The following is a 25802-nucleotide window of genomic DNA, read 5'->3' as shown; positions in this document are numbered from 1 at the left end:
GAAATGTCATTCTGTGACCCGTGAATGCACTAGAAATACCTCCCTGTGTTACACTTCAGGTGATGTAGGCCCAGATAGTCCAACTGGCTTGCGTGTGGAAGAGCTGGGATTCGAACCCAGGAGATTTGCCTGCAGAAACTGTGCTTTTAGTGTTTGTGAGCAAAGACTCACACGTTAGTTCAGTGCAATAAATATATTCGATGGGGTCAGATGGGAAGGAGCAATTTAGAGACCCTTGTTCAATAAAAAAGTCTCAGTATTACAGATTTAATATCTGGTTTTAAGACAGTAAGTGTATAGTAGTCCCTCCATGAATTATGTGAATGAATACCTCACCTTCATACTTATTTGTTATTTAGTTCATTAACATCATGGAAAAATTCCTGCCTTACATAAAAACACAACTTGGACTTGGTGTTCTCCACAAGGCTTTACATGTGCCCTTTCATTTTGAGTCTTCTCTTATTTCGTAAAATATCCATTTATTTTTTTTTCTTCCTCAAAAGGAAGGCAGAAGATAGGGTGGTAAGACGTAAGGTAGTGTTTGTTTTTATTTTCTCTCTGTTTTTTTTTTAGCTACTATATATGCAAATGCCCAGCATAATATGTAATACATACATAGTGGATAATAAATAGTAAAGTTCTATTGCTTTTTTTATATTCAATTTATCTGAACTTTTAAAGGAATTAAAAATGAGATTGTTAGAGTCTGAAAAAGCCCACCGCCCGAGGAACGACTCCAAGAGACTTTTCTCTCATGCAACCAGCAAAGGGTTAAAGATTTATTGATTATCCAGCATGCTGGGGCTGTCTGATCATACATGAGCAGAGCAGCCCGAATAACCAAAGGTTAGGGTTTATAAAGGCAAAAACCACAAAACCGGGAAGGGGGGAATACATGGTGCTATGCACGGTTGTTATACACAGTTGCTAAAATCAAAAGAGAGTACATAAAATCAAAAGAGAGTATATGGTTACTGGGGTCAACATAACCTAAAACCTAAGTGAAATTAATATTTATCATAATCTTGACAATACTAGTTACAATATTACAATTAGCAATTAGGACTTGACATTAATGTAAGACACAGACAAATGACATCTTTTTTTTAACTTATATTTAATGAATATAAATTTCCAAAGTACAGAATATTGATTACAATGGCTTCCCCCCATAACGTCCCTCCAACCCGCAACCCTCCCCTTATCCACTCCCTCTCCCCTTCCATTCACATCAAGATTCATTTTCGATTCTCTTTATATACAGAAGATCAGTTTAGCATACATTAAGTAAAGATTTCAACAGTTTGCTCCCACACAGAAACATAAAGTGAAAAATACTGTTTGAGTACTAGTTATAGCATTAAATCTCAATGTACAGCACATTAAGGACAGAGATCCTACATGAGGAGTAAGTGCACAGTGACTCCTGTTGTTGACTTAACAAATTGACACTCTTGTTTATGGCATCAGTAATCACCCTAGGCTCTTGTCATGAGCTGCCAAGGCTATGGAAGCCCCCTGAGTTCACTGACTCTGATCGTATTTAGACAAGGCCCATGGTCAAAGTGGAAGTTCTCTCCTCCCTTCAGAGAAAGGTACCCCCTCCTTCTTTGATGACCCGTTCTTTCCACTGGGATCTCACTCGTGGAGATCTTTCATTTAGGTTTTTTTTCCCCCCAGAGTGTCTTGGCTTTCCATGCCTGAAATACTCTCATGGGCATTTCAGCCGGATCCGCTTGCCTTAAGGGCTGATTATGAGGCCAGAGTGCTGTTAGGACATTTGCCATTCTATGGGTCTGCTGTGTATCTCACTCCCCATGTTGGATCATTCTCTCCCTTTTTTATTCTATCAGCTAGTATTTGCAGACACTATTCTTGTTTATGTGATCCCTTTGGTTCTTAGTCCTATTATTACGATCAATTGTGAACAGAAATTGATCACTGGGACTAGTGAGATGGCATTAGTACATGCCACCTCGATGGGATTGAATTGGAATCCCCTGGTATGTTTCTAACTCTACTGTTTGAGGTAAGTCAGCTTGAGCATGTCCTGAATTGCACATCTCTTCCCTCTCTTATTCCCACTCTTATATTTAACAGCAATCACTTTTCAGTTAAGTTTCAGCACTTAAGAAGAATTGTGTATTGATTACAGTATTCAACCAAAAGTATTAAGTAGAACAAACAAACAAAAATACTAAGAGGGATAACATATTAAGGTGTTCATCAACAGTCAGGGTGAGGGCTGATCAAGTCACTGTTTCTCATAGTGTTCATTTCACTTTAAGGTTTCCTTTTTGGTGCTCAGTTAGTTGTCACCTATCAAGGAGAACAAGTGGTAGACAAATGACATCTTTATTATTAGCCCAGGTAACCCAGGTGCATGCTAGGGGGTTTTTGTGCTCTGCCAAGGGTGATGTAGTGCACTGCTATTGTCTGACTATTTGAGATCATAGTTTCAGACCAGAGTCTCATGGTGGGGGGGGTTCTTTCTCAGAATGGAGTCTCAAGTGCTCCAAAATGGAGTCCCTACTGTCAAGGTGCTACTTTACTCTGTCTTATTTCTACAGCTGTACCAGGAAGGTTTAAACCTGTAAGCTTAAGCTTAACTTTTTACACCCGCACATATACAATTTCAACTCTTCAAGATAAATTCTTTTCACACTGAACATTGAGCAATCTTCTGAAATATTTTCTTCACTTTTAACTCAGCCTTATTAAATAAAGACTTGTAAGCTGTGTAGAAGAGTGTGTTGGGTGGGAATAATTCAGGGTCATGGTAGAAAGTTCAGAGCATTACTTATAGAAGGTACTGCAAAAAGCTTATGGGAAACAGAATTAAAAGGTAAGTTAGGGCAGATATTCGGTGTAGCAGTTAAGATGCCAGTTAAGATACCCACTTCCCATTCTGAGTCTCTGGGTTCTATCCCAAGCTCTGGCTCTTCATTCCGGCTTCTTACCAATGCAGACCCTAGGAGGCGGCAAGTGATGGCTCAAGGAGTTGGGTTTCTGGCACCCTCCAGAGAGTTGGCTTTAGTTCCCAGCTTCTGGCTTCTAGCTTCTGGCTTCCTAGCGCCGGCCATTTTAGGCATTTGGCGAGTAAGCTAGCTCTCTTTATTATTAATTTTTAAAAAGTTTAATTTGGTGCACAAAATTTTTAAAACCCATGCATAAATTTTCATAATATATATTTTCTGAAGATCCTACATATGTTTGGTTTCAAATTTTAAAAAAATTATTTCTATAAAAGGAACAAATTTTATGTATTTTATAAATGCAGTTTTAAGAACATACTGATACTTCTCATTCTATCCTCCCTCCTTCCCTTACTCTCATCCTCCCTTCTTGTTCCTTTCTTATTTTTCTTCAAATTTTTGAAGTGACATACTTTCAATATATAATAAAAAACTTAACCCTACGCTAAATAAAGAATTTAATAAGTAGTAAGTAGAAAAACTGTAAATAATAATCATATCTCAAAATGTCAATTTCTCTCATATATGTTACTTTTTTGTACTCTATATATTACCATAAATCAGAAAATTTGTCTATTTAGGGCTGGCTTATTTCACTAAGCACAATGGTCCGTCTCCAGTTGCATCCATTTTATTGTGAAAGACAGGATTTCATTCCTTTTTATGGCTGAATAGTATTCCAGTCAACAGTTGATGGATATATGGGTTGATTCTGTATCTTGGCTATTGTGATTTGGGCTTCTATAAATCTTGGGCTGCAGGTATTTTTTTTTGTTTGTTTGTTTTTTGTTTTTGTTTTTGTTTTTTTTATCTTTTATTTAATGAATATAAATTTCCAAAGTACGACTCATGGGTTACAATGGCTTCCCCCCCCATACCGTCCCTCCCACCCACAACCCTCCCCTTTCCCACTCCCTCTCCCCTTCCATTCACATCAAGATTCATTTTCGATTATCTTAATATACAGAAGATCAGCTTAGTATACATTAAGTAAGGATTTCAGCAGTTTGCTCCCACACAGAAACATAAAGTGAAAAATAATAGATGATTTTTTTTAAATGATGATGAAATCAGATCAGACCTATTGTCATGTTTAATCCCAGTGAGAGTCAAGTTGGGAATTGATAATTTCTTTTTTTTTTTTTTTTACAGAAGATCAGTTTAGTGTACATTAAGTAAAGATTTCAATCGTTTGCACCCCCATAGAAACACAAAGTGAAATATACTGTTTGAGTACTCGTTATAGCATTAAGCCTCAGTGTACAGCACATTAAGGACAGAGATCCTACATGAGGAGTAAGTGCACAGTGACTCCTGTTGTTGACTTTACCAATTGACACTCCTGTTTATGGCATCAGTAATCTCCCTATGCACCAGTCATGAGTTTCCAAGGCTATGGAAGCCCCTTGAGTTCTCCGACTCTTATCTTGTTTAGACACGGTCATAGTCAAAGTGGAGGTTCTCTCCTCCCTTCAGAGAAAGGCACCTCCCTCTTTGAAGACCTGTTCTTTCCACTGGGATCTCACTCACAGAGATCTTTTTGCCAGAGTGTCTTGGCTTTCCATGCCTGAAATACTCTCATGGGCTTTTCAGCCAGATCCGAGTGCCTTTAGGGCTGATTCTGAGGCCAGAGTGCTATTTAGGACATCCGCCATTCTATGAGTCTGCTGAGTATCTCACTTCCCATGTTGGATCACTCTCCCCTTTATTTATTCTATCGGTTAGTGTTAGCAGATACTAGACTTGTTTATGTGCTCCCTTTGACTCTTAGTCCTTTCATTATGATCAATTGTGAACTGAAATTGATCACTTGGAATAGTGAGATGGCATTGGCACATGCCACCTTGATGGGATTGAATTGGAATCCCCTGGTATGTTTCCAACTCTACCAATTGGGGCAAGTCAGCCCGAGCATGCCCCAAATTATACATCTCTTCCCTCTCTTATTCCCACTCTTATGTTTAACAGGGATCACATTTCAGTTAATTTTCAACACTTAAGAATAACTGTGTGGGCCGGCGCCGCGGCTCACTAGGCTAATCCTCCCCCTAGCGGCGCCGGCACACCGGGTTCTAGTCCCGGTCGGGGCGCCGGATTCTGTCCCGGTTGCCCCTCTTCCAGGCCAGCCCTCTGCTGTGGCCAGGGAGTGCAGTGGAGGATGGCCCAGGTGCTTGGGCCCTGCACCCCATGGGAGACCAGGAAAAGCACCTGGCTCCTGGCTCCTGCCATCGGATCAGCGCGGTGCGCCGGCCGCAGCGCGCCAGCCGCGGCGGCCATTGGAGGGTGAACCAACGGCAAAAGGAAGACCTTTCTCTCTGTCTCTCTCTCTCACTGTGCACTCTGCCTGTCAAAAAAAAAAAAAAAAAAAAGAATAACTGTGTGATAATTACAGAATTAAACCAGTCATATTAAGTAGAACAGACAAAAAAAAAAATACTATGAGGGATAATGTATTAAGTTGTCCATTAGCAGTCAGGGCTATGCTGATCAAGTCACCATTTCTCATAGTGTCCATTTCACTTCAGGAGGTTTCCTTTTTGGTGTTCAGTCAGTTGTCACCGATCAGGGAGAACATATGGTATTTGTCCCTCTGGGACTGGCTTACTTCACTCAGCATGATGTGTTCCAGATTCCTCCATTTTGTTGCAAATGACTGGATTTCGTTGTTTCTTACTGCGGTATAGTATTCTAAAGAATACATATCCCATAATTTCTTTATCCAGTCTACCATTGATGGGCATTTAGGTTGGTTCCAGGTCTTGGCTATTGTGAATTGTGCTGCAATAAACATTAGGGTGCAGACCGCTTTTTTGTTTATCAATTTAAACTCCTTTGGGTAAATTCCAAGGAGTGGGATGGCTGGGTCGAACGGTAGGGTTATCTTCAGGTTTCTGAGGAATCTCCAGACTGATTTCCATAGTGGCTTGACCAGTTTGCATTCCCACCAACAGTGGGTTAGTGTCCCTTTTTCCCCACATCCTCGCCAGCATCTGTTGTTGGTAGATTTCTGTATGAGAGCCATTCTAACCAGGGTGAGGTGAAACCTCATTGTGCTTTTGATTTGCATTTCCCTGATTGCTAGTGACCTTGAACATTTTTTCATGTGCCTGTTGGCCATTTGGATTTCCTCTTTTGAAAAATGTCTATTGAAGTCCTTGGCCCATCTCTTAAGTGGGTTATTGGTTTTGTTTTTGTGGAGTTTCTTGATCTCTTTGTAGATTCTGGTTATTAACCCTTTATCTGTTGCATAGTTTGCAAATATTTTTTCCCATTCTGTCGGTTGTCTCTTCACTCTCCTGACTGTTTCTTTTGCAGTACAGAAACTTCTCAATTTGATGCAATCCCAATAGTTGATTTTGGCTTTGACTGTCTGTGCCTCCTGGGTCTTTTCCAGAAACTCTTTGCCTGTGCCAATATCTTGAAGGGTTTCTCCAATGTTCTCTAATAACTTAATGGTGTCAGGACGTAGATTTAGGTCTTTAATCCACGTTGAGTGGATTTTTGTGTAAGGTGTAAGGTAGGGGTCTTGCTTCATGCTTCTGCACGTGGAAATCCAATTTTCCCAGCACCATTTATTGAATAGACTTTCCTTGCTCCAGGAATTAGTTTTAGATCCTTGATCAAATATAAGTTGGCTGTAGATGTTTGGATTGATTTCTGGTGTTTCAATTCTGTTCCATTGGTCTATCCATCTGTTTCTGTACCAGTACCATGCTGTTTTGATTACAACTGCCCTGTAGTATGTCCTGAAGTCTGGTATTGTGATGCCTCCGGCTTTGTTTTTGTTGTACAAGATTGCTTTAGCTATTCGAGGTCTCTTGTGCCTCCATATGAATTTCAGCATCATTTTTTCTAGATCTGCGAAGAATGTCTTTGGTATCTTGATTGGGATTGCATTGAATCTATAAATTGCTTTTGGGAGAATGGACATTTTGATGATGTTGATTCTTCCAATCCATGAGCATGGAAGATTTTTCCATTTTTTGGTATCCTCTTCTATTTCTTTCTTTAAGGTTTTGTAATTTTCATCGTAGAGATCTTTAACGTCCTTGGTTAAGTTTATTCCAAGGTATTTGATTGTTTTCATAGCTATTGTGAATGGGATTGATCTTAGCAGTTCTTTCTCAGTCATGGCATTGCTTGTGTATACAAAGGCTGTTGATTTTTGTGCATTGATTTTATATCCTGCCACTTTGCCAAACTCCTCTATGAGTTCCAATAGTCTCTTAGTAGAGTTCTTTGGATCCTCTAAGTACAGAATCATATCATCTGCAAAGAGGGATAGTTTGACTTCTTCCTTCTTGATTTGTATTCCTTTGATTTCTTTTTCTTGTCTGATGGCTCTGGCTAAAACTTCCAGAACTATGTTAAATAGCGGTGGTGAGAGTGGGCATCCCTGCCTGGTGCCAGATTTCAGTGGAAATGCTTCCAACTTTTCCCCATTCAATAGGATGCTGGCTGTGGGTTTTTTATAAATTGCTTTGATTATATTGAGGAATGTTCCTTCTATACCCAATTTGCTTAGAGTTTTCATCATGAAAGGGTGTTGAATTTTATCAAATGCTTTCTCTGCATCAATTGAGATAATCATGTGGTTTTTCTTCTGCAGTCTGTTAATGTGGTGAATCACATTGATTGATTTGCGAATGTTGAACCATCCCTGCATACCAGGGATGAATCCCACTTGGTCTGGGTGGATGATTTTCCTGATGTGTTGTTGTATTCTATTGGCCAGAATTTTATTGAGGATTTTTGCGTCTATGTTCATCAGGGATATTGGTCTGTAATTTTCTTTCAGTGCTGCATCTTTCTCTGGCTTAGGGATTAAGGTGATGCTGGCTTCATAGAAAGAATTTGGGAGGATTCCCTCTTTTTCGATTGTTCTGAATAGTTTGAGAAGAAATGGGATTAGTTCTTCTTTAAATGTCTGGTAGAATTCAGCAGTGAATCCATCTGGTCCTGGGCTTTTCTTTGTTGGGAGGGCCTTTATTACTGTTTCAATTTCTGTTTCAGTTATGGGTCTATTTAGGTTTTCGATGTCTTCATGGTTCAATTTTGGTAGATTGCATGTGTCCAGGAATCTATCCATTTCTGATAGGTTTTCCTGTTTGCTGGCATACAGGTCCTTGTAGTAATTTCTGATGATTCTTTTTATTTCTGTGGTGTCTGTTGTTACGTTTCCTTTTTCATCTCTGATTTTATTGATTTGGGTCTTTTCTCTTCTTTTTTTAGTTAGTTGGGCCAATGGGGTGTCAATTTTGTTTATTTTTTCAAAAAACCAGCTTCTCGCTTGGCTGATTTTTTGTAATGTTTTTTTGGATTCAATCCTGTTAATTTCTTCTCTGGTTTTAATTATTTCTCTTCTCCTACTAGATTTGGGTTTGGTTTGCTGCAGTTTTTCTAGGTCCTTGAGGTGCGCTGAAAGCTCATTTATTTGGTACCTTTCCAATTTCTTGATATAGGCACCTATTGCTATAAATTTGCCTCTCAATACTGCTTTTGCTGTATCCCATAAGTTTTGATATGTTATGTTGTTGTCTTCATTTACTTCCAGAAAGTTTTTGATTTCTCTTTTGATTTCTTGAATGACCCAGTGTTCATTCAGGAGCATGTTGTTCAGTCTCCATGTGTTTGCATACTTTCTGGGGTTTCCTGAGTTGCTAATTTCCAGCTTCATCCCGCTGTGGTCTGAGAAGCTGCATGGTATGATTCTAATTCTTTTAAATTTGCTGAGACTTGCTTTATGGCCTAGTATGTGATCAATCCTAGAGAAGGTTCCATGCGCTGCTGAGAAGAATGTGAAGTCTGTAGATGTAGGGTTGAAAGTTCTGTAGATATCTGTTAGATCCATTTGGGCAGTAGTGTCAATTAAATCTGCTGTTTCCTTGTTGATCTTCTGTCCTATTGATCTGTCTATTTCTGAGAGTGGAGTATTGAAGTCCCCCAGTACTATTGTATTGGAATCTAAATCTCCCTTTAAGTCCCTTAACATATCTTTTAAATAGACCGGTGCCCTGTAATTAGGTGCATATACATTTATAATAGTTACATCTTCCTGTTGAATTGAACCCTTAATCATTATATAGTGTCCCTCTTTGTCTCTCTTAACAGTTTTTGTATTAAAGTTTATTTTGTCTGATATTAATATGGCTACACCTGCTTTTTTTGGTTTCTGTTGGCATGGAATATCTTTTTCCAACCTTTCACTTTCAGTTGCAGGTATTTTTTTTTATATGCTGATTTCATTTCCTATGGGTAAGTTTCCAAGAGTGGGGTGGCTGGGTCATATGGTAGATCTATTTTAAAATTTTTGAGGAATCTATACTATCTTCAATAATGGTTGTGCTAGTTTACATTTCCACCAGCGATGTATTAGAGTAGTTATCTTTTTTAACCCATTGTCCCATTAACTTTTTTGAAGTGTTGTCATATGTACATGGACTTAAATATTAGAGACTATCAGTATCTGATACCTATACTTAATCTGTAGATAAGGTGACAATACTGGAATAGTGATAACTTCTTTCATTTATTTATTTTTAAAGATTTATTTATTTAATTGAAAGAGTTACAGAAAGTTGGAGAGACAGAAAAGGAGAGAGAAATCTTCTGTCCATTGCAAAGGCTGCATAGCTGAATGGCTGCAATGGCTAGGGCTGGGCAAAGCTGGGCTGAAGCCAGGAACCAGAAGCTTCTTCTGAGTTTCCCTCATAGGTGTAGAGGCCCAAGCACTTGGGCCATCATCTGCTGCTTTCCCCCAGGCACATCGGCAGGGAGCTAGATAGGATGTGGTGCAGACAGGACTCCAGATGGCACCCATATGGGATGCTGGCATTGCAAGAGGCAGCTTAACCTGCTACACCACAAACAGACCCTGTTATAACTCCTTTTTGCTTCCCTTTTTGGAAGTAGTTACAATGATTAAATCTTCTGGACATCTTATTTATATAGTCACCCTTTAAAATAGATATCTAATATAATTAGGAATAAAAATTTAGGCACAAAGAAACTAGAAACATTTGCTAAGTCAAATAAATCACAGATTTAAAATTTTTCAAGTTATATTTTTGAGTCCTTCGATGTTACACTAACTCTCAAAAACATTGTATTTTTAATTTTTGCCACATCTGTCAGGACTCACATTCACTTGTAAGAAGATGATACTATCTTCTGAACAAAGGCAAATGCAAAGCTGCTTAGAATAAGATTTACATAGGAGAGAACGATCCAACATGGAAAGTGGGATACACAGCAGACATATAGAATGGCAGATGTCTTAAGCAGCACTCTGGCCTCAGAATCAGCCCTTAAGGCATTCAGATCCAGATAAAAAGCCCATGAGAGTATGTCAGGCATGGAAAGGCAAGACACTGTGGCAAAAACAAAACAAAACAAAACCTAAATGAAAGATCTCTGTGAGTGAGATCCCAGTGGAAAGAATGGGGCATCAAAGAAGGAGGTACCTTTCTCTGAAGGGAGGACAGAACTTCCATTTTGACTATGACCTTGTCTAAATAAGATCGGAGTTGGCGAACTCAAAAGGCTTCCACAGCCTTGGCAACTCATGACAAGAGCCTCTGGTGATTACTGATGACATAAACGAGAGTGTCAATTGATAAATCAACAACAGGAGTCACTGTGCACTTACTCCCCATGTAGGATCTCTGTCCTTAATGTGTTGTACTATGTGAATTAACAGTATAACTAGTACTCAAATAGTACTTTACACTTTGTGTTTCTTTGTGGGTGCAAACTGTTGAAATCTTAATATATACTAAATTGATCTTCTGTATATAAAGAGAATTGAAAATGAATCTTGATGTGAATGGGATGGGAGAGGGAGCAGGAGATGGGATGGTTGTGGGTGGGAGGGAGGTTGAAGGGGGAAAAAGCCACTGTGATCCATAAGCTGTACTTTGGAAATTTATATTTATTAAATAAAAGTTAAAAAAAGAAAAAGATTTCCATAGACACAGGAGTGTGCAACACTTGTAAATTAAGTATAATTCTTCTTTAATAAGTTTGGGAATTTTCCTCACGAGAGAGTTTTCTACTTGTGTATTTGTGTATTTGACTCCTAAGCTGCTTAGGCATCTTGATGCCTCTGTCCCCTGGTTTGGGAACAGAAGCACTCCCAGGGTCCCCTCATCATGTGGTTGACTCCTAGGGGAGGAGATCTCTCTCTCCATGTGCTTACTGCTGTCAGGTTTCATGGTTTCTTGGCATATCAGCTTCCTCCAGGCCTCCCATGTGGATTCAGGGGCCCAAGCACATGGGCCATATCCTCTGCTTTCCCACGTGCATCCTCAGGGAGCTGGATTGGGAGTTTAGCAGCCAGGACACTAACCAGCACCCATGTGGGATACCAGTGCTGCAGGTGGAGGCTTTCTGCACTACGCCACAGCGCTGGCCCCAGAAGTATCATTTCCAGTACTCTCTTCCTGCAGGCCTATTTTTCATTCCATCTCCCTCTTTATGAATTGCATTTCCAGTTCCTTAGGATTTTACATCTGAAAATTCCACTGTGTAATCTGAAGGAGTTGAGTCCAGTTGGGCTGTTTTAGTTGATGACTCATTGATTGTGGCTCTTCCCTTTTAAGGAATTTATTCTTTTCTTCCCTCTTTCTCTCCCTTTTCTTCTTTTGCCCTACTTTTTTCTTCCCTTCCTTCCTTCCATCCTCCCTTGGAGGGTTCCTTTATTTCTTGGTGAGCCCAACGCCATTACAGTTTCTTTCTTGTATTTTATCCATGATCAAGTTGTTTGGCAGCAAGAGCTCCTTCAAAGTTCGGTTATCTCACCATGGTTGTGGGATGAGAATTGACCATGCAAGTGATTGCCCCAGAGAGGCTTTGTATTTGGCTTTTGTGGGAGCTATGGCATGCTCCCACCCCAGGACAAGTTTGGCACCATTGGGTGGTCCTTGCTCCAGTGTTACGGGATCAGCTCCTAGATGCTGGGTGTCAGTGCTGCTCTTGGTCAATGTCCAAACAGCAGCCTGGCTTTTGTATCTGCTAATGTTTCCCTGCTCTGCTCTCAACTCCCTCTGCTCTCCTCCCTCCCTCTCTCTCTTCCTGCTCCCTCCCTAAAGATTTCCTTTATTTCTGATGTGCCCAACAATGCCTTGCAATTTTGTTTTCCTATACTTTATCCATGATTGAGAGTATGGCAGCAAGAGTCCCTTCAGAGTATGAAACATCCCATTCTGGTGGGAGGAATGGAAATTGTCTATTCCACCAGTTACTGTGAAGCCATTCAGCTGTTTGTCTCAGTGAAAATGATAGTAGGTAGAATGAGATAGCAATTTAGAAGCAAGATTTTGAACATTCAGAATCCTCAGTCTACTTCAAAGAGATTTGAAAGGTATTGCATAAGTTGTATTGCATAAATTAATAACTAAATACAAATGACTTGTCTATAAAAAGAAAAAAAATACTGGCTATTTTGTATCTTGAATTGTTTCTTCTCTGGAGAAAAAAAAAAAAAAACCATCTGTAGTGCTGTGAATACAATAACAGTGTGTTTCGGGATTTAACAGGTCCAAAGGACGATAGCTAAGCAGATTCAGATGGTGAAGCAGATTGGAAAAGGTCGCTATGGGGAAGTTTGGATGGGCAAGTGGCGTGGCGAAAAGGTGGCCGTGAAAGTGTTCTTCACCACGGAGGAAGCCAGCTGGTTCAGAGAGACCGAAATCTACCAGACAGTGTTGATGAGGCACGAAAACATTTTGGGTGAGCAAAGTCTGAGGCGCAATGTTCGGATTTTCCTAGCTTCCTCCTGTCTTTCTGCTGACGCCTGCTAACTCGTCTGCTTAGACCCGTTATGAAACATACAGAATTTTCCTTCTTGGCCCAGACCCAAGAACCTTGTAAGCGTCTAAGTGGGAGACCCCACAGGAGGAGTGACTAAGGCACTGCCGAATGAATGGTGAGCTGCAAGTGAAATACTCACTACCATTTTTTCTGCAGCAACAGAAAATGCAGATGTGAAAACCAGACTTCAGACTTTCTTGGGAAGTTTTAGGGACTTGAAGGGGCATAGTTTAAATGTGAAAAGTTATAGTAACTGTATCCGCAGTGCTTTTTTTTATCAAGAGTCTATGCTGAGCATTTATTTTTTTATCTATTTTCTCAGGTTAGACATGATCTGTCTGAATCATTCAAGTAGACTAATCAGTGAGGTGTGTCCCTTAACTCAAGACCCTCTTTTGTAAACAGTGTCTTATATCTAATGCCATATTACAACTGCTGAGCAGGAAGACGTCCTGGGGAGGGCACTCAGCCTAGTGGTTAAGACCTATATGCCATATCACAGTGCCTAGGTTCAATATACCCCTCCAGCTGCCGACCCCAGCTTCCTGCTAACATAGACCTTGGAAGGCAACATGATCGCTCAAAGAATTGGGTTTCTGCCACCCGTGCGGGAGACCTGGATTGAGTTCTCTCCTGGCTTTGGCTGGCCCACCGCTAGCCATCGTGGGTATCTGGACAATAAATCAGCAGATGGGGGCTCTTTTCCTTCTCCATCTTTCAAATTAATTAAAAAAATGTTTTTGTATATGAGCTCTGAATATTTCTCTACCACTCCAATTTTGATTGCTTCTGACTAGTATTAATAATTTAATACAGTCATTCACATAATCAGAAAATTGAGTGAAATGATAAACAAAAGACACCAATGGACAAAGAATGGTATTTGAGAATACAAGTTCTTCTTGATACTATTCAGAAAACACTGCCTGGGGCTGGCATTCTGGAACAGTGATTAAGCTGTCGCCTGTGATTCCAGCATCCCGCGTGAGTGCCAGATCCAGTCCTGGCTGCTCCACTTCCAATTCACTTTCCTACTAATGTACCTAGGAAAGCATGGGAGGATGGTTCAAGTGCTTGGGCCCCTGCTATCCATGTGGGAGACCTCCATGAAGCTGTTGGTTTCAGCCTGGCCCAGTCTCCCTCCTCTATGTCTCCCTTTCTCTGTCTCTGTAATTCTGTCTCTCCTTCTGTCTCTGTAATTCTCCCATTCAAATAAGTAAATTAAATATTTAAAAATCTATTTGTCCTTTTTTCTTTTTAGGGTTTATTGCTGCAGACATCAAGGGAACAGGGTCCTGGACCCAGTTGTACCTAATCACAGACTACCATGAAAATGGTTCCCTTTATGATTACTTGAAGTCCACCACTCTAGACACAAAGTCGATGCTGAAGCTAGCCTACTCTTCTGTCAGTGGCTTATGCCACTTACACACCGAAATCTTCAGTACGCAAGGCAAACCAGCAATTGCCCACCGAGATCTGAAAAGTAAGAACATCCTGGTGAAGAAAAATGGAACTTGCTGTATAGCTGACCTGGGCCTGGCTGTTAAATTTATTAGGTTAGTATCAAATTGGACAAATATGCTATTCAGGATTCTTTCCTATCATTGTTTAGCAGAGTATGAATTTTAAAGCCCAGTGCTCCCAAAGGGTTTGGTAACTGAAGAACTTCTGGGATATTTAGTAATTGACAGGTTCCATTACCTTCAACTTTTTCTGTAGACGAAAAATAACCACCAGACTTTGGATTTGTAGCACAGCCTGTCTGGGCAGGGCTGCTGTGTCTGGGCTTTTCAGGGGCCTGACTCTAAGCTGCTGTACCTTAGGTCTGTGGCTGCCATGAATGTAGCTGCATGGAAAAGCTTAGGGAGCTGATGCCTGGGGATACGTGGTCCGAGCTCTCCTGGCATTGTAAGTAGGGCAACATGTCAGGGAAAATCTAAAGTTTGTATAGTGATAAAAGCAATCTTTTTATGTAATATATAGTGAAGATAACTTGCAGAAGTACATTATGAAAGATGTTGGAAACTCTTAACAAAATAGATTTGGTAGTCAGCACCATACACAGCAGCTCACATGCTGAATATAATGCCTGGACATGTATAACAGTGGCTTTCAAGTGCTTGGGGGCTCCTTGGAACTATGTTCTTACCGGAAGCTTTTGCACACTGGGGAGGGGATGTGTGTGTGGGTTGGAGACTGTTTTACTTACTCTCACTTGAAGTAGAGATACTCCTTTTAGATGATTCAATTGGAAGAGGTGGTTCCTCTTTTTTGACAGCAAGACAAGCAAATTGAGTTTTGCAAATCAGTGCTGTAGTGGGATCATCATGCCGTCACCTTTTTCAAAGCCCAATTCAGGCTTAGTGTTTAACAAGTTCTTGGACTCCCTTGTAGATGTTTCCAGACACCGTAGAAGTTAGTGAAGGGTACAGAGGAAAAGCCATGAGACGGTTGAAGGTTTGGAAAAGAAAACCCCCAAGAAAGGACTAATGGATTGTATTTTTACCTGGATGTAAAGGCTGAGGTTCGATTTAATAATGCACCATTTAGTGCATGGCAAATTCAAGTTCTTGATCTTTCAAAACAGAGCAAAGGGAAATGATTGGGGCTATAAGTTTAAGTTAGAAACATGAACCTCCTGCCAGTAAAGATTGTTAAATCCATTTTTCTGAATTCTTTTTTTCTGGCCTGCAACTCTTTTCAAGTCTCTCCTACAAAAAAAAAAAAAAAAACAAAAAAAAACAAAAAAAAAAAAACAACCTAAAACCACCCAGCTTCGTGATGCTTCTCAGATTTCCCTGCTTCTCTTTCCTCCTTGTACGGCCCTGTTAAAATTTTCCAAATAGGTCCAGAGGGAAGTCCAGCAGGGCAGCCCAGCAGTTTATACCTTGTCTTTTGTCTTCTGCTCCTCACCCTCATGCTTCCGCTTCACCGAGAGACGCCATCTGTCTTTGTCGCCAGCCCTTGTCCCGTTCACCCTGTGGCTGTCCTCAGGCCCAAACCTTACCTCCTCCCATTTTCCTCATGTGCCTTTGTCCACCACTTCCCTGTCTCTAACCACTGCTTCTGCTCTCTTTACCTCTTGAGTATTTTTTTTTTTGATGCTCTCCTATTCCCATTTGGGTTGATCCATTATAGAAGGTGAGTGCTTGGCACCTTCGTTTTCCCCCTGATTTTTGGTATGCAGAGTGGGATAAATTCTGTCTTCCTGGAATTCCTCCTGTACTGGTGCACTTTGGGCTGCCTCCAGCATTTTCCTAGTTTCTGCTGTGCAGCATTTGTTACTTCCTATTTCTTGTTGCAGGCTTTTGTGCACACTGCTCTGGATTTATTTTCTTGAAGCATGACTGTGCGACATCAGAATTTCACAGTTTCCTCTCACTGTGGTTTAACTATAGTTAAAGTCCTTGGGTGCAGTAGATCCTTCCTTGTCTGACCCTGGCCTCTTCTTGAGCCCTGTCCCCAGCTCAGTGTTGACCATTTTCTGTAGTGACCCTGACTGAACACTGTACTTCTCACAGCTGCAAGCATTTTAGCCTGGATCTGTCATTCTCTCACACAGCCTTCTCTATCCAGATACTTACTGCTAAGCTTCTGTGAGATGCCATTTATTGCGATTCCCTCACAAGTCTCATTTTAAGTCAATCTTTGTAGTTCCAGTGTGGCCCTGTATGTATTATCATGACATTTCTCAATCTGTAGAAGAGTGTTGGCTTCTTCCCTGTCACTCTCAATGGACAGTGAAGGTAGAACATGTGATTTTTTTGCATTTGCATTCCTGGTACCTTTCCCTGGTGCTGATTTTTAGGTGCTGGCTAAAAATCTCATGTAATGGATAAGTGAATGGTTCCATATGGACTCCAAGATGAAGCCCAATAGCACCTTTCCTTGGCTCCAGAGACCCTCCACGCTGTGGACTGAGTCCACATCCCTAGTTTTATATTGTGCAAACTCTCCAGTCTGTGTGCTCTCGTTGATAAAACTCCTGTGTTTTCTCCTCATGTATCTCATGCTTGCTGCTGTCTTGCTCTTGATTCTTTGCACAGTCTTTAGCTTGGGAAGTCTCTGCTTCTCTGGGTACTTTAATCTAATCTTAGGAGTTGCCTCTCAGTCACCTTACTCATCCCCAATCTCGGAAGAATGGCACGCCCTCTGCACTCCTGTAGTAACCTCCTGGCCCTGGTTTGCCTGCCATTGTAAATATTTTGGTGCCTGCCTCATCTTTCCTGCTAGTCACTGGGCATCCCGAGAGCAGCATCCATGGTAATTAGCGTGTTTCCCATTTGATAGGACATAGTGAATTACCCACTACAGGCATCCTAACATCATTTTGAATCAATAAAGGTAGGCAATAACAAAATAATTGCAAACTCATCTCCTTTATAAACCTTAAAACAAAGAGATTGACTATCTGTTATATTTCTGAAACTGACTTCTGCTTAGTGTAAGGGAAGCAAACTGATGGCCTCTCACATTTCATGCAAAGCCTGATTCTAGGAAGGAAAGAGAACTCTGCAGGGGACAGTTTGGAGATGTGCCTGGCATACATTGACTGGTTCATCAAGAGGAGGGGAGATGTGCTGCTGGTTCAGATGTCACCTGCATAGGCTGACATCTCGGAGACCAGCTTCTGCACCTCAGTCTCCTCATTCCTTATATGGAGGCTTAATAAATGGGGGCTTAGTAAATTGCTGTTTTTTTATTTCCCATGTTTCAAAATTTGCTTGTCGCAATTTCTGAGCATAACATGGAAACCTTGCTTTACGTGCTGCCCTGGTTACTCTTTTCCTCCTGTTTTGTATCGGTGTGTGTGAGTGTGTGTGTGTGTGCGCGTGCACATGTGCACACATGCAGATATTCAGTGTTTTATTACAAGTGGAGTCATAGCTGGCCCAGTGCTGAATTCTCAGACTTCGTAGGTGAGCTTTCTGTGAGAACTTAATCTTTACCCAGCTCTCTACACAGTGGTAAACGTTCTCTTCAGCTTCTAAATCATCTCTGGGAGGTTCCCAGGGAAGTTGAGAACCACGAAGAGAACAGCCAGTGCCTTAGAGATTTCCTGCCCATGTAATATTTTTTTAATCCTGCACTCCCTTGGAAATGACGTAAGTGCGGATGCGTTTCCTGTGCTGCAGAGATTGAATGCAGGTGAGCCCTGGCCAGCGTCACTGCTACCTTGAATCTCTCTTGGGGGGATGAAACTGTGACTCACGAAATGGCTCAGAGGCGCTCACAGAAATTTTCACTTTTCACTCCGGAGATGCAAGTAACCCCTCTGGTGCTTCACTGTCAGGATAAAATACTTTCTTAGTGGCAAAATAAATCCTGGCTTAGGGCGTCTGTTCCATTAAATGTTAGATAGCAAAGCGACACTGAGGACTAGCCTTGTGACACAGATGCCCTGGTCAGATTGTCATTATTTGGAACACTGCTTCTGCTTGGTGTACTTGTTGGTTTTTTTCCTTTTAAATGGCATGGCTCAATGACTTACCAGAGCCTCAGACCAAGCCTCATTAGTGAGAGTCAGCACCCCCCATCACCATCATGCCTTCTGCAACCATACCTACCTTCTGTTCGAGGACTTCTAGTTCTCCAGTTGCCTTTCTAAGGAACCCCAGGTATCTCAGGATTTACTCCTAGCAGCCATGAAGCCTGGGAAAAGTGTTGCTGGCAGCTACTCATTGGGTGATCAACCGACTGGCACAAGTTCAGTGCAGCAAGTGATTTCCACAGCTGTCTGCAAGATCTGTGGCAACCGCCCAGACATGGCCCCTTTTTGGAGAACCTGTCATGCTGGGGGTGGGGTGGTGTCTGTAGGCTAAGAGGTGATTTAGCATCCTCCAGTGTTTGTAGTTTTAGACATCAGTTACCAGCTGCAGGCAAAACAGTGGTGGTCTCTCTCTCCTTTCACACATTCTTTAACGTGCAGGTCTTATATTTTGAAAAGCTTTTTAAATGGACAAAAGGTGTATAGTGTTGGTGTCTCCTGTCTTTATTATCTTTCTTTTCTCCCTTCTGCCTCTGTTCCTCTCACCTCCCTCTGCTTAGGGCATCAGCGACTGCAGCAGAAGGACCACCCACAGGTGCATACAGGCTCAGGGAGGCTGAGCCACTGTGCTGGAGCTGAGTGTTCGGCTCCTATTCTTGCGTCCCACTGCCACCAGGGGCTCTGCTCTTGTTTTCCTGAAACTCTGACTGCAGTTGATGGTAGCAAGGGGAGTGTGCACTGGGCTGTTTCCAGCAGGTGCGAGAAGAAGGGCGGGGGGCGGGTAGGGAGGAGTATATTTCTTGCCAGAATTCCTGGAATGGATTTGTAGTGAGGAAGTTCTGTTAACATGAAAAACATTTCACATAAAGTAAGTAGAGACCCTAAACTCATATTTAAAAAAAAAAAATCTCCTTTATCCCCTCCCTGCCACCAAAAGTCTCACACTCACCTTCGTCTCGGGCTTGATGGAGAGCTTATGAGGCAGGCACTGTTCACAAAGCCCTGGGGGATGCTCGTGTTTCATTCTCCAGCCTGCTCGGGGTCCTGGTGGGAGGTTCCACTTTCAGCCTCTCCGTGCCTACAGGCAGCGCCTGACTTCCCTCCCACACTCACACACTGATGTGTGGGGTGCACGCTGGCCACACCAGGCATTGGTGCTGTATCAGAAGTGTACCTGAGGCAGTGCAGCCGGCTTCTGCCAGTGAACAAGTCACTGTATGTAGATTGCACAACCTGCTACAGCTCTGCTTTCCATCATCACCGCGTGCCAGGTTTCTGAACAGTGTCAGTGGGGAGAGTCATTGGCCAGCAGGGTGCTTTGCTCTCATCACCCCCTCTTGGGTTCTGTTCCTCTCCACCAGGGCAGGAGAGGAAGAAAAGAGCAAGATTTTACTCCTATATCTGCTTTTCTCTCCCCTGCTCCTCTCCGCGATCTGTGATACAGACAGTGTTAACATCGTCTCTTTGCTTCTCTCCTTTGTCCCGAAGCCTTGAGACTTCACACTTGCTCTGCAACCTCCCTGGGTTGGTGGAATGTTAGGGTGTCCCCAAAGGGAGCTTTCAGTCATCCGAGTGGCGCTCTTTCTCCATCACACTGGGCTTTTTCTCTGTCACACCATAGTCCCTGTGACGTCAACAATGGGACCTCGGTTGGCATGCCTTTTTATGGAATCCTAACAGAGGACAGCCCTGCCTTTTAAGATGGAATACGATTAGCCCTTCCCATCCACCTTCCTACACAGCCCCAGAATCCCAGTACCTAGAAACTTGGAGGAGCTTGACCCCTCTCTGCCACCTCCACCCGATGCCTGGTCCATAGGTGGCGCCTTTTCTGTAATATGTTGCTCCTGGCTCCCTGTATCCCAAACCGCCACCAGCTCATAGTCTGAGACATCTCTGCTGGGATTGTGTTGGGACGTGTTGCGTACAGCGTAGTACTGAAATGCATGGCAATAGGACCTTGCTCCTGGTGTGTTTTTCCCAACAACCCACCATAGGCTGGAAGGGCAGAACCCATCATCTCCCCAAATGAGTCATCTTCATGCCCCAGCCCTTCATGTTCACTTTTTCAGAAAAGTATGAATATTTTATTTGTTTCTTATGTCAGCCCTACTGTCCCTGATGTTTATAAGGAAAAATAGGCCTGAAAATGCGATTATAAAAAGGCTTTGCCTGGAAAGGAATTTACCTTCCATCTCTTAATCGATTCTCATCAAATCTGATTTGTTATTTCCTTCCAATTCTACTTAATCTCATGGGCACTCACATTAATAGGGACAACAGCCATGTTAAACCCAGCGGGGGTATTAATTATACTGTGCGTGTGGGTCAGTTGCCTTCCCTGGTGAGCTCTGAACTGTACTGTTCAGGTGTCAACCCTTCAGTGCAAACACGCACAGCCCTTCTTCATGGGAAGGGAGAAGAGAGTGTATTTCCCCAGGGTGACTGCTGCACTCAGTTATTTTGTTTGTTTTCTAAAAACTTTAACTGATATATAAAACCTTTACATATTTATGGGGTCCTGATTTGTATGTGCATACGTCATGTAATGTCAAATCAAGATACGCACACCTAATTCTGCAGACAGTTCTTATTCTTCATGGTGAAAACACTCAAGCCCCTTTCTTTTAGTTTTTATTTTTCTAGAAAAGTAGTGTTGTCATTATCTGTAGTCACCCTCCTGTGCAGTGGGACCCCAGAGCTCCTTACTCCTGTGTCACTTAGGACCCATTAAATGACCTGCTCCCACCTGTCACTTCCTCCTACCCCAGCGTTGGGTAACCACCGAGAGACTCTCCTATCAGGTCGACTTCATTGACTCCATGAGTTAGTGCAGTCATGTGCTACTTTCCCTTCTGCGCCTGGCTTGTTTCACTGACCCTTATGACTCTAGTTCCATCCGTGTTGTTGCGCATGACAAGGTTTCATCCTTTTTTTTTATTATTATTATTTTTTTTTTATTTTTTTATTTTTTGACAGAGTGGACAGTGAGAGAGAGAGACAGAGAGAAAGGTCTTCCTTTGCCATTGGTTCACCCCACAATGGCCTCTGTGGCCAGCATGCTGTGGCCGGTGCACCACGCTGATCCGAAGGCAGGAGCCAGGTACTTCTGGTCTCCCATGCGGTGCAGGGTCCAAGCACTTGGGCCATCCTCCACTGCACTCCCTGGCCACAGCAGAGGGCTAGCCTGGAAGAGGGGCAACCGGGACAGAATCTGGCGCCCTAACTGGGACTAGAACCTGGTGTGCCGGCGCTGCAAGGCAGAGGATTAGCCTATTGAGCCGTGGCGCCGGATGGTTTCATCCTTTTTATGACTAAATCAGATCCACCCCAGCCTGTTCTTCAGGTCTCCTTGGTAGAAACTCATCTGCCCTGTAATGTTGTTCAGTTGTTCAGGTCACTTTCGATCTTCATGTCTAGAACCTGCCTTTTAATTCCCAAAACATTTCTAGTTCCTGATCCTGCTGAGTTCTTCTTACTTATATAATAATACATCTGTTTCTTAGAAACGTACAGAATAGAAAATCACCTAGGTAAAAATTTATTATTAGCACGTGTTGATTATCTGCCTTGTTTTCCTTTGGTTTTCTGTATTAGAAGAATGAAATGTTCTAGATAGCCCCATTACATTCCCTCCTACATTTATCCGCTTTTATCCCTCCTAGAACTACCTGGTGTCCTCTCTACACTTCCTGTGTATGATTGCGTGGTTTGACTACAGGTGTGCATAGGATTACCTGCTGGGTTTGGAGTTGTTTCAACTGACTACACCCTCAGTGCAAGGGCCACCTTTTCTTGCCTGCCCTGGTTGTCACCCCTCTGTGGATAGGGAAGCCAGAGCAAGCTGATGGCCCCCAGCCGCTTCTGCATCTTTCTTTCTCCTTGGCCCTTCTCTCACACTGTATCCTGTTCTTACATGCATGATACTATCATACTCTGCTTTTCTCTCTTGTTCTTTATTCTTGGTGACCCAATATTAACATCACTGTAATTTCTGTTTTTGATCTTCCAGATTAAGACAAGCCCAGTTTCTCTCTCTGCTGCATTATTTGGGAATAGGTAGAGTGATGGTACTGAAAACCCAAGGAGGAAATGCACTTTAGTTACTTTCAAGCATAGAAACATGCTGGAGGGAAGAACGGGCAGAGCAGTATGTCCAAGAGCTCTATGTCTGATACTATCTTTTAGTTACTGTGAACTTAGTATGTTTGATGCTTCAATGTAGCGTGAAAGGATTTTTCCCACTGGGTTAATAGTAACATTTTACAGCATGAATTTGCTCAACAAAATTCTCTCTATCCTTCTCTATATCAGCAATCTCTCATTTTATAGTGTATGTAGAACAGATTTAAAATTTTTCTTCTTTCCATAGCAAAGCACACTCAAGGCTGGCCTTTTCCCTCTTTCACTCAGTGTATGATTGGCATGACACACCGTGAATGTCCTTCTTAGGAAATACCCTAAATGCTTGTGACAGATATTTTGGGCTCAAAGAAGTTCCTGACAGTATTGACTCAGTCTAGTGGGGAGAGTCTTCATCCAGACACTCGCCACTGGCCTCACTGAGCATGCCTGGGTGGTGTGAGGAATGAGGCTTGCATGTTTGATACGTCTTCAGAGTCTTTGATTATACTTTTGCAGGCTTTGAGGGAAAGAGAGTTTAAAGATGACCTATATATGAGGGGTTTCAAAAAGTTCCTGGGAAGGTGTATGATGAGAAACTATGCATGGGTTTCAAAATTTTTTGGCACTGAAATGAGCTTCTTTTACAATTCTGTTTTTCACAAGGTTTTTGAAGTACCTTCCTGTAGAGTCCAGCTATCACAAGTCTTCATTATGTCATTAGGTAACAGTCACTTTTCATTTCTCCAGTAGATGTCTCAATATCAGATTTTGTTATCCTTTCCTGACTTGCCAAATCCAAGTAGCATTATGAGGCTAAGACTAAGGAGAGCATGAAATTGCCCCAGATCTTTATCTGATGTGGTCAGAGTACATCTTTGGCCTTTCTGAATGTGCTCCCATGGAGCCCATCTTTTTTTTTTTTTTTTTTTTTTTTAAGAATTATTTATTTATTTGAAAGGCAGAGTTACAGAGAGGCAGAGAGAGAGATACAGACAGACAGACAGACAGACAGAGAGGTCTTCCATTTGCTGGTTCACTCCCTGAATGGCTGCAATGGTCAGAGCTGTGCTGATCTGAAGCCAGGAACCAGGAGTTTCTTCCAAGTCTTCCACATGGGAGCAGGAGCCCAAGGACTTGGACCATCCTCTACTGCTTTCCCAGTCCACAGCAGAGAGCTGGATAGGAAGCGGAGCAGCTGGGACTCGAACCGATGCCCATATGGGATGCTGGTACTGCCGTCTGCAGCTTTACCCAGTTCACCTCAGCACTGGCCCCTTTATTTTAATTTTACTTTTAAGGCACAGAGAGAAATCTTCCATCTACTGGTTCCTCAAATTCCTACAACAGCTGGGGCTGGCCAGGTTGAATCCGGGAGTCCAGAATTCCAGCTAGGTCTCCTGCAATGGTGGCAGAGACCCAAATACTAGAGCCCATCACCCATTGCTTTCCATAGTGCAATAGCAGGAAACTAGAGTTGCCAGGACTCATACCAGGCACTCTATATGGCATGTGTCTCTCAAGTGGGCTTCAGCCACTGTGCCAAACTCCTGCCCTTCACTGTTGTCAATTTCAGATGATTCAATGCAAATGCATTCTAAAATGAATCACTTTTGTACAACTATATAAATGTACTAAATATCAAGAACTGTATAGGCCATAAAGCAGGTCTCAACAAATTAAAAAAAAAATGCCATGTATGTTTTCTGATCACAATGGAATGAAGCTGAAAATTAACAACTTAGGAAACTAAAAAATATTCAAATACCTGGAGACTGAATAATATGGTCTTGAATGAACTGTGGGTCATAGAAAAAAATCAGAAGTGAAATAAATTCTTGGAAATGAATGAAGATAACAACACAACGTATTAAAACATGTGGGATACAGCAAAAGCAGTGTGAAGAGGAAAGTTTATAGCAATTAGTGCCTACATCAAAAGTATCAAATAAATTGATCTAATAATGTATCTCAAGGACCTAAGAAAACAAGAAAAAATCAAACCCAATATTAGGAGAAAGAGAGAAATAATTAAAAATAGAATAGAAATAAAGAAAAATAAAAGCAAAAAAAGATACAAAGATCAGTGAAATTAAGGACTAGTTTTTTGAAAAAATAAAATTGATACACCAGTGTCCCAACTAACCAAAAAAAGGGGGTGGGAGAATTTATAAATTAATATAATCAGAAATGAAAAAGGAGTTGTTAAAGTGGAAACTGAAGAAATAAAAAGAACCATCAGGAATTAACTACAAACAGCTATATTCCAACAAATTGGAAAATCTATAAGAAATGGGTAGATTGTTGTACATGTACAATTTACCAAAATTGAGTCATGAAGATGTGGAAAACCTAAATAGACCAATAACCAAGATGAGGATTGAATCATTAATAAAGACCCTCCCAACAAAGAAAAGCCCAGGACCAGATGGCATCATTGCTGAATTCTACCAAACTTTTAAAGAATTCCAATTCTCAAACTACTCAAAGCAATTGAAAAGGAGGGAATCCTCCCAAACTCTTTCTGTGAGGCTAGCATCATCTTAATTTCAAAATCAGAAAAAGACACAACAAAGAAAGAGAATTCTAGACCAATATCCCTGATGAACATAGATGCAAAAATATCTTCAACAAATTTTAGCTAATTGAATCTAGCATCACATAAGAAACATCATGTACCTAGACCAAGTGATATTTATCCCTGGTATGCAAGAATAGTTCAACATATACAAATCAAAAATGTGATATATCACATTAACTAAATAATAAAAACCACATGATTATCTCAAGAGAAAGCATTGGATAAAATATTTCATCCTTTCATGATAAAAAAAATATTTAGCAAACTGGGTATGGAAGGAACATTTCTCAACAAAATCAAGGCAGTATATGAAAAACAGCCAGCCAGCCAGCATCATGATTTCCATCATGATCCAGTATTTCCATCGTGATCCAGAATAAGACAAGGATGCCCACTTTACAAATGCTATTCAGTATATTTCTGAAAGTTATAGTCTGAGTCATTATCAATAACCATCAGGGAAATGCAAGTGAAAAACACAATGAGGCTTCACCTCACCCCAGTTAGAATGGGTATCATCCAAAAATCACAAAAAAAGTCTGGCAAGGATGTGCGGGAAAAGGTACCCTAATCCATTGTTGGTGGGGATATAAACTGATACAACCATTATGGAAGAGAGTTTGGAGATTCCTCAGAGCTCTGAAAATAGATCTACCATATGACCCAGCCATCCCACTGCTGGGAATTTACCCCTTAACAAAATGAATTCAACATATGAAAGAATTATCTGTAACCTTATGGTTATAGTAGTTCAACTTGAAATAGCTGTGATATGAAATCAACCCAGATGTCCATCAACTAATGACTGGATAAAGAATGA

At 41.5% G+C, this 25802-nt stretch overlaps 1 protein-coding gene across 5 annotated transcripts in view; it reads left to right on the top strand.

Annotated features, from left to right (window-relative positions):
- Positions 1–25802, top strand: part of BMPR1B (bone morphogenetic protein receptor type 1B) — a 443407-nt gene that overhangs the window by 406511 nt on the left and 11094 nt on the right. For all 5 annotated transcript variants that reach the window (XM_008267582.5, XM_017347401.4, XM_089302608.1 and 2 more), the window contains 2 exons: positions 12515–12707; positions 14050–14347. In XM_008267582.5, coding sequence (XP_008265804.1) covers positions 12515–12707; positions 14050–14347 — 491 coding nt within the window. The remainder of the gene's footprint in view (positions 1–12514; positions 12708–14049; positions 14348–25802) is intronic.

The sequence above is a fragment of the Oryctolagus cuniculus genome, chromosome 8, assembly GCF_051225735.1.
Source record: "Oryctolagus cuniculus isolate XC-2025 breed Fujian yellow rabbit chromosome 8, ASM5122573v1, whole genome shotgun sequence".
In the NCBI taxonomy this organism is placed as follows: Eukaryota; Metazoa; Chordata; class Mammalia; order Lagomorpha; family Leporidae; genus Oryctolagus; species Oryctolagus cuniculus.
Note: the sequence above shows the minus strand (reverse complement) of the source record. Positions and strands in the feature narration are given on the sequence as shown.